Source organism: Panicum hallii, chromosome 7, assembly GCF_002211085.1.
Source record: "Panicum hallii strain FIL2 chromosome 7, PHallii_v3.1, whole genome shotgun sequence".
Taxonomy (NCBI): Eukaryota; Viridiplantae; Streptophyta; class Magnoliopsida; order Poales; family Poaceae; genus Panicum; species Panicum hallii.
Window position 1 is genome coordinate 29,043,944 of NC_038048.1, and position 9,576 is coordinate 29,053,519.

General features: G+C 43.4%; 2 protein-coding genes across 3 annotated transcripts; one reads left to right on the top strand and one right to left on the bottom strand.

The window, feature by feature from the left end:
- Window positions 1-455: 455 nt before the first annotated feature.
- LOC112901266 (S-norcoclaurine synthase-like) lies at window positions 456-1,523 on the bottom strand. Its single transcript, XM_025970140.1, has 2 exons — window positions 1,206-1,523; window positions 456-1,070 (listed from the first exon to the last, which is right to left on the bottom strand). The coding sequence occupies exons 1-2, from the start codon at window positions 1,387-1,389 to the stop codon at window positions 763-765; spliced, it is 492 nt and encodes a 163-aa protein (XP_025825925.1). The 5' UTR covers window positions 1,390-1,523; the 3' UTR covers window positions 456-762.
- A 1,121-nt stretch (window positions 1,524-2,644) lies between these two features.
- On the top strand, window positions 2,645-3,926 carry LOC112901339. Of its 2 annotated transcripts, XM_025970234.1 has the most exons (3): window positions 2,645-2,663; window positions 2,932-3,240; window positions 3,328-3,926. In XM_025970234.1, the coding sequence occupies exons 2-3, from the start codon at window positions 3,148-3,150 to the stop codon at window positions 3,883-3,885; spliced, it is 651 nt and encodes a 216-aa protein (XP_025826019.1). In that variant the 5' UTR covers window positions 2,645-2,663; window positions 2,932-3,147; the 3' UTR covers window positions 3,886-3,926. The 2 variants fall into 2 exon arrangements, with proteins under 2 accessions (XP_025826019.1, XP_025826018.1); XM_025970233.1 differs by lacking the exon at window positions 2,645-2,663 and having other exon boundaries at window positions 2,704-3,240.
- The last annotated feature ends 5,650 nt before the right edge of the window (window positions 3,927-9,576 follow it).

Genomic DNA, 9,576 nt, shown 5'->3' on the forward strand with positions numbered 1-9,576 from the left:
TCACTGTTATGCTGATATCAGGAAAAGAAAAGGACAAAGGAAGGATCGTACGGCACTCATTTTTTTCTTATAAGCTATATATGCTGCAAGATCTTTTTTAGGATATTGTGAAGTTAGAGCTCTCAAGCTGCTCGAGGCCCAGACTGCAAAATTTCAACTGGCACCGTAAACCTTGAAGAGTGGATGGACAATATAGTTATTTCTAGCACGGCAGATTAAAAAGTTGTTGGTGGTATATGTTTCTATGCACCACCACTGGTGCATGAGGATAGAGTGATTATTTGGATCCAAGTGTTAATACCTCAAAGCGTTAAACTTTTGTACTAACCTATCCAAATAGGAGTGATAATGGGATGTGCTAAACTAGGCAAAACTCTAAAGCTTTAGAAGGAGATATGAATGCAGTGTTAAAATTTAGTACTCAACTTTAGTCCATCCAAACAAATCCAGAAACATTCACAATCCGTATTTGTACTTTAAGCCCAATAAATCCAAGTCATGTAGTGTACAATTAAGGCTTCATAGTGGCGAATCTCTTGGTCCATGCAGACTACGGCACATATGCCTTTACGGTACTTACGATAGTTATATATGAGAAACAGTGGATCTGGTGAAACCATTAAAGGAAGCAGCATCTGTGATTTGTCCGATCCGGATGAATTCGCGTTCACAGCAACACTCGGATGCAAAATAGAAACACGCGCCTTAATCGTAGTAGTCCATTTGTCTTTCGTGATAAGCTTTGCTCTTGAGCTCTTCCAATCAAGAGGCTGCCTGAGTGATGATGACCTTCTTCTCCTTGGCATGCTCAGAGAATTTCTCGGCGGTCGCAGCCAAAGGCGCCGTGCTCACCATCGCTTCAAGCTCCGGGTGCGCGTCATCAATCTCGTACTCGACAGTCGATCGTATCACCGACAAGTCTGGCCCCTTTGCGATGACCTCGAACCGTACCATGTAGGAGAGGAACCCCAGCTTCAGGATATCGCCACCAATCGCCTGCGCCTCCTTGATGTAGTTCTCGTTGTCAACCTTGGTGAACTTCTCCTTGTAGCTCTCCAGGCCAGGAATACCTAGCAAGAGAGCAGAGAAACTATTCACATCAAGTTCTTTTCGAAACGCATAGTTTCAGAAAAAAAAATGTTTCTCTAATTGGTTTTACCAAAGAAGGCCCAAGATTTAACGACCTGATTCAGTTGGAACCTTACCAGGGGGGAACGTCAGCTGCAAGATGGTACCGACGCCGCCGTCGCCGCTGATGACCTCGACCTTGGCCAGGACGTGCGGGAGCAGCTCTGGCAACAGCTCGGCGGCGCGGAGCGTGCCGTAGATCGCCCACAGGTCGGAGGCGGGGACGTCGGTCTCGTGCTCGTGGACCTTGCTCCCCTTCATTGCGACCTCCAGCTCGATCACTCGGCCTTCAGCTGACTGAGGTGCCTCTATGTACCGTGAGGCCAAGCTAGTGACTTAATTAATAAAGATGCCCTCTCTTCGCTGTACTTGGAAGTTGGAATCTTAGAGATTGAGACGATATCGCCGGAGCAAGGCGGTGGTTTGTCTGCAGCTGTGGAGTCATCTTGGTGTTGTCTCTGAAGAGGAAATAAACTATTGATCATGCCGGGCAGGCCTGGAAGGTACAGACGTGTGGCCTGCCGGGGCGTTCTCGTGAAATCAGATCAGCTTCTTGGGCGCCCTTGTCTATTTTGCTTGCCTTGCTTGGGATTGGGACAATGCATTTGTTTGGATGTAGTCCGTGTTTACACTAGTTTGTTGCGTGCAACCGTGCTTGCATGATGATGGTATCTAAAGCTAAGACTCTTCCATTGTTCTATCGTCACTTCCTCATACTCTGCCGGCAGCCGCCTGTGTATTTTATTTCCCTGTATGCAATAGCATCCACAAGTCCAGTCGTTTGCTGGGTGAGGGGTGGTTACCAATGTTTAAAATAGTCGGCTATATAGCTTCTGTTGATTTCGTCAATTGATTAAATTTGAGTGCTGTTGAGATCATTTGTGGCTGCCTTCAAATTAAGCAGTAATATATATCTGAACACTGGATTTCTATTTTACTCGAGACCATAACGCAAGACCTCCCAGACAAGCTTATGCTTTTCAAAGTAGCATTTTGCCTGCCCCACCTTCATAGCGTGAAATGTACTGCTCAGAAATATTGTTCACTGTTAGACTGGGTTGTTCAGGAAAGGCTACAAAATATGCACGTACTCCAAGAACAACATATAGGGTGTGTTTTGTTGGGCTTTTGCATCTGTTTTTGCTTTTGCAAAAGTCAAAAGCCAACCAAAGGGCTTAAACGCCCTAGGTGCTTTTGCCCAAAAGCAGCTTTCACCCTAGTACAAATGCAAAAACACCTCCCCCCTGCTTTCAGTAGCTTTTGGGGTGAAAAATTACCCACCTGCCACTAGTTATAGGGAAAAACGGTTCGTTCTATTCATCTCCTCCCGTCCGCATCCGCTCCCCGCCCGCACAAACCCCCACCCCCGCCGCTGCCGGGCATCCGCCGCCGGCCCCCCGACGGCAGGCACACCCCCCCCCCCCCCCCCCCCCCGCCGACGACAGCCAGGCCCCCCCACCCCGCCGCCGCCCGATGGCAGGCAGGCCCCCCCCCACCCCCGACGGCCCCCCGACGGCAGCCAGTCGTCACACTAGGTGAGTCCCGCCACTCGTGCTCTTGCTTGTTTCTGGATGTTTTGTGCTCGCATGTAGGCTGTTCAATGATTTGCCTCACACGTAGGATGTCAGTGAGGCGGCTCTAGTAGATTGCTTGACTTATGGATAGGTTCTTCTTGGTAATGCTCCTAGCAAAAAATCTGATCTTGTCTGATGCACCGGCCATTAGATAGCATTTATTATTATATGAATTCTAACTTAATCATGCCGCATGCAAATTGATTGGAAAATTTTTGTTCGGCTCAAGAATGGGTGACAAGGCAGATTGGGGTGATGTTTTTTGAGGTATTTGTATGATGCATGCAAAGAAGAGATAGAAGCTGGGAATAGGCCGTTGGGAATTTTCACTACTACCGGTTAGAAGAATCTTGTATTCAAGTTTGCAGAAAAATCTGGTGACAAACGTACCAAAAAATAATTGAAGAACAAGATAGATGCTTTAAAAAAGGATTATATATTTTTTATGGAGTTCAAGAATCTTACAACTGGACTTGGATGGGATGAGGCTAAACCAACTGTGGACTGCTCGGATGAATGGTGGGATGAAAACCTTGCTGTAAGTGGAATAATTGAACTTTGGTTTTTTCCACTAATATTTGTTATATACTGTGCGTTACTAATTTTATTATTTATTTAATTTCAGAGGTGCAATAATAAAGAGAAAGCAATCAAATGTCCTCATTTGAAGTTCTGGAAACAAGGCCCAAAGTTTTTTGATGATATGCATTATGTGTTTGGCAAGGCACATGTTAGTGGGTCTTCCGCATCATATCCTGAAGATATATTATCTGATAATGCAAGTGATGAGGATGAAATAGAAAAAATACAGATAGAGAACGTTGAGAAGACAAGAAACACAGGAAAAAGGAAACGCAAGGGGGCATCCACTGGTGCTGAGGAGAAAGATGAGAAGAGCCCTTTCTTTCGTTTGCATAAGAGCACTTGTCAGAAGATAGAAACTGCTGCAGAAAAGATCTCCACAAGTGTTGAAGCATCATCCGCTCCTCCAATCAACCATGTTCCTACCATAGCAATGACTATGAAGATGGTGAAAGAATGTGGGGTGGAAGAAGGAACTGCTCTAATGTATACAGCCACCTCACTTATTGTGAAGCTAGATTTTAGGGAGATTTTTAGCTCTCTAAAAACACTTGAGGGAAGGCTCGATTTGATTATGAGAGAGCATGATGGACGGCAGTGATTTTTTATTTTCATATTTTAATGTTTTAATATTTTCATGTTCTGAACCATTTGGCATTTGGCATGTAAAATACTAATTTTTATTATTATATTATGATTATGTTGTGTTGAACCAAAAATATTGTTGTTCTTATGTAGATGGATGCAAAATTAGCAGATGTCGCCAGAGAAGGGCAAAAGGGATTGTTGATGCTAGCTGAACTAGCCCAACATGCTGCTATTATGGGAGAAATAGGGGAGTTGTACAGTGAATGGTATTTGCACAAAGGTGATTACAGGAAACGGCAGAAACTGGAATTCAATAGGTGATGAGGTGCATGGGTCGTCCAAGGTATTTTTATAAGATGTTTCGGACGAGCGTCGAGATTTTTATGGCACTTCATGACTTGCTAGTCTCTACCTACGGATTGAGCTCTACCAACAATGTTTCATCCATTGAGTCATTGGCGATGTTCTTGTGGATTGTCGGAGGACCGCAATCATTTTCACAAGCTGAAAATTGTTTCACTCGGTCGCTTTGGATAGTTCACATAAAGTTTCATGAAGTGTTGAAGTGTACGCGCGAGTTAGGTAAAGATAATATTATTCCGAGAGATCCTACTTTTCTACAAACCATGCAAGGGTGAGAGAGAACCATTTTTGGCCATACTTCAAAGGTGCAATTGGAGCAATAGATGGTTCACATGTGAAAGTGGTAGTACCAGTGGACGAAGTGGTTAACCACACATGTCGTCACGGATATACATCTCAGAATGTGCTAGCAATTTGTGACTTTGACATGAGGTTTACCTTTATTGTTGCTGGTTGGCCAGGTGCTGCACATGACACGCATATCCTCAATCATGCATGGCAAATTTTCCTTCATTTCCCGTGCCTCCTAAAGGTGAGTACAGTACATCATTTCATTCATTTTACGTTAGTTATACTTGTATTATTTATTTTGCCTTACTTGCTTACTTTTATAGGAAAATATTATCTCGTGGATTCGGATTATCCAAACCGAACAGGGTATCTTGCACCTGACAAAGGAAGCACATATCACATACCCAAATTTTGGCATTGTACAGGCCCTCCTCAAGGAAAGTATGAGGTGTTAAATTTCTTGCATTCGTCCCTTCGAAATGTGATTGAAAGGTCTTTTGGAGTCTTGAAGCAGAAGTGGCGTATTTTGAAGAGCATGCCAAGTTTCTCACCTCGTACTCAGAAGCATATAATCATAGCTTGTTTTGCTTTGCATAATTTTATCCGTGATAGCAATTTGCGTGATAAGGAGTTTGAGAGATGTGATGCTGATGAGCAGTACTTGGTACCATGTATAAGTGGCACGGCACAAACACAAGAAGATGGGAGTGAAGATGTAGAGAATGAGGATACCATGAATACCATTCGTGACAAGATCGCTGATGATTTGGTTAGTGCAAGAGGAGGATAGTTATGTTGATATATATCATAATTTTATGAACCATTTAGCTTGTGTAATTGCTACAGTTCTATTTATGTGGACCATATGGATGAAAAACTTAGAAAATCTAATATTTTTCTTTCCAAAAGATACATTTACATGAAAAATAGTGAACATATTAGGTTTGTACGAGTATTTTGGTATATAGATAGTCCCACAAACCTTCAGAGGTATTACAGGTATTTCACCAACAGCACACAGTTTCCCACAGCTCACAGCGGCTTTTTCAAAAACCGCAACCCAACCAAACACACCCATAGTATCACAGCTTCACTGTAGAAGCATACGTATAATAGGCTGCGGACTAGGGTCCTTGACATGTACCTTTATCTAGAGTCTAAGACTAAGTATTCACTAAATTAGTGAACGATGATGCCATAAGCAATTAAAGTCAGAACTTAATCAAGAAACATGAACACTATAAAGAAATTATGAGCACTTATTTTGAGTAGAAAGATCCATTGAGATACAAGCTCAGAGAAGATGCTGACAAACCCAGCACTTCTCCAGACTACCCCTCATTCTCTCCCTATTCTTAAACACTAGCTAGGTAGGGCTTCACCATGGAATGGAGCTTCAAATCTTCTTGTGTGTTAGAGAGTGGAGCCAACCCTTTCCTTTCATAAGGCCTTTATTATGGTGGTTCTGAGGTAACAAATGCACTGGAAGCGGTCACAACTGATGTTGGGGAGGCGGCAGGAGACAACACGTGGTGGCACGTGAAGAGGGGAGCCAAGGGTATTTTAGCTGTGCCTCTCGCACCATCTTTCGTCTGGGATAGATGTTGCCTGTGGGTCCTCAAGCGGGTGCTGGGTGATTCCCTCAAATTAAGTCAGTTTTCCTCGTTTGTGGGTCCATGGATCCGTGTGTTTTCCTTTGATCAGCCAGAGTTGTACTTTCTCTCTTATTTGTTTGCATATTTCCTTAATTTGTATAATAGATCACCTGCACCAACACTTGTGGAAATAGTTAGTAATAAACCCTACCACTATGTTTGGTGTTTATCTTTTATGTCCTTTATGCCAGCACTCTCACGGTGCAACTGGTTAGCCGAACACACCAGAGAAGCGGTTCACTGAGCTAGCCCGGGTTCGAGTCACGGCACAAGCTTCTTAAGATGAAAAATCAGGGGGACGTCTCTCCCCTTGGTCGAGTCTTTATGCAGGTCTTGATGGTCAAATCTGGCATTTAAGGATCGTCAATAGTGAAACATTGTCCTGAGATGTATTTGAGATGTGCAGTCCAGCAGTCCCCTACTCAATGGAAGAAATGGTTGGCTTCGGAAGAATTTTGGTACAATTCCTCCTTCCACACTGCCTCAGGATGCTCTCCATTTAATGCTCTGTATGGGTATGATTCTAATTTTGGGGTGGTGCCTACACAGTTTGCAATTACACCTACAGATGCCACTGTTCTGGAGATGTTATAGCACAGAGAAGAACATGTGACAATGCTGAAGAATCAATTAGCAGTTTCCTAGAACAGAATGAAATTGCATGCTAACAAGAATAGGGTGGACAAAACTTTTCAAGCGGGAGAGCAAGTGCTACCGAAGTTGCAACTATATGCCCAAACTTCAGTAGTTAATCGTCCATTCCCAAAATTGACTTTCAAATTCTTTGGCCCCTTCACTGTTCTGGAAAAGATTGGAGTTGCTGCTTACAGACTAGACTAGCTGAAGACAGCAAGGTTCACAATATCTTTCATGTATCTCAACTCAAGCCATATACTCCAGATTATGCACCAGTTTTCTCATATATTCAGAAGCTTCTGGTTGATCTCAGGGCTCATACTCCTCAGCCTGAACCAATTCTGGATTATCGGCTGGTCAGAAAAGGTAACGCTAAAACCCCACAAGTGTTGATCAAGTGGACAGGTTTCGCTTCGTAAGCTGCTATACGGGGAGATCTCACTATAAAAAAGGTTTTCAGGGGCGGGTAAAATCGTATTTTTAGTGGCGGGTGCGGTACCCGCTCCTATTTCTCGTAGCTAAAAATAGCTATCTGTAGAGGCGGGTAACCCTAAAAATCGATTTGCAGGGGCGGGTCGCCCCTACAAATTAATATCCAGAATATAGAAAAAAATTGAAAAAAATCAAAAATAGCAAAATAAAAAAGAAAAAAATAACCCCGCACCGGTGCCACCCCCATCTGCTACCGAGGCACAATTTTTTGACCAAATAGGCACACTTGCGTAAACCAGGGGTTCAAACCGCTTACCTCCAGCCTCACGCGTACCCTTCTCTCCACCACACTACACAATTACTTGTGACTCTATGGGGTATGCTATTCTTTTAGATTAACTTTGAAACTGATTTCTACGGGCGGGTTATGCCATCACCCGCCCCTAGAAATCCATTTTTTAGGGCGGGTGATGCCACCACTCGCCCCTAAAAAATTTCTATTTTATTTCAGAAATTCATTTAAATCTTTACATATAACAAAACAAATAAAAAAAGATGAAACTTCTACTGTATGGTTATTATGAACTATAGATAAAAAATATACCAATTATATTTCACTGTATATAAAGATTAAGATTATAGAAATCTCAAAGTATGACTTGAGTTGTATGGCATACTATATAGTCATAGCCATATAAGAACTTATAATAACTTTTTCGACTATTAAATAACCTTAAATAAAAAAATTATCAGCTACAAAGTTGTAGATCTCGTCAACATCTACAATTTTGATATAAAATTCAACTTCATCCGAGATCATATGAAAAAGTTGCGAATTTTTTAAGTGGAACCATTTATAGGGGCGGGACATGCCATCACACGTACCTAAAAATTTTTAGGGGCGGGTGACGCCATCATCCGCTGCTAAAAATATATTTTTAGGGGCGGGTGACGCCACCACCCATCCTTAAATATGGCCACTGTTTCTTGGGGTGGGTGATGGCGTCACCCGCCTCTAAAAATACCATTTATAGGGGCGGGTGAAGCCGTCACCTGTCCCTAAAAATTGTGACATTTCTAGAGGCGGGTCGGATACTACATTAATCGCGCTCTATTTAAAGGAGCGGGCTACCTTTTGACCCGCCCTAGAAAAAAAAGGACATTGCTACAAATTATTATTTAATAGTGTTTGTATGTGTTGAAGCAAAGGTTTCCATTAGCCATCACTTGGGGACAAGTTCCATCACAAGCGGAGGGAGATGTCATGGTTGTGTTGTAGCCACGCCAACGGAGTGAAGCGTTATGCGAAGGAAGAAAACATAATGGGAGAATACGTATTCGATATCATCCATTTTTCTAATTTAAATAGTTATTTGTTTCGCTAAACAGTGGGTCCGAGGCTGTGTGGTCTGCGTGATGAATTGAACAGAACAAGTTTATTCTGAAAGTAAATTGGAAGACGAAGCTGTCCTCCTTCCTCCCGAATTCTGTGTAATCTTGTAATCTCTCATGTCTTGAGATCGATCTCGGGACTACGGGTGTTACACACTACCATGCCCGCCGGCCGCTCTTGCCCGCCCGCCGGCCGCTCTTGCATAGTTGTCGTACCTACCTCCACTACCTTCCCACCACCCTTTTTCCCTTCACATAGTGACCCCATGGTCGGAGATTCAAGTTTTCGGCCATCAAACTGTCATGGTTGCCGCACTTTAATCTCACCGTTGCCGGCCATCTTCGGCAACTGTTCTTGTCAACCAACCCCAAAAATTAGTCACTAGTGAGCCTCTTATGCTCGTCCTCCCTTGTTTTGCGAGTCCGCCGGCCATTTGGCCGGAATGCGGCCATCATCGCTAGGCCGGCAGCTCTGCTCGCCGGCGACCATCGCCGGCTGGCCTTTCAGACACACCATGTTGGTGCTGGCCCTAGGCGCTGACCGATGTCCCTGTCGCAAGGTCCAGCCATGGTTGGTGTTGACTAGTCCTAGGTTTGTTGACCATGGGCCAGGTTTGTTAGTGACTAAATGGGTTCTTGCGTCGACTTAGGGTTGGTAAAAAAGGGTACGGCTAGGGTTTAGTTCAGTTTCAGTGATCGGCACTTCTAGCGCCCGGATGTCCGATCTGAAATTTTTCATCGGACGGTTCATCGCAACATTGAAAAATACCAGTTGCAACATTAGGGTTCAACGCTTGTAACATCAAAAGAATATGTATACAAATGACTCTGACATCCGATTTGAGGATGGAAAATTCCCACCGCAACATGAACACTATATTTCATGTAACATTTACTATGAAACATACAAACACAATAGTTGCAAACATCAATGC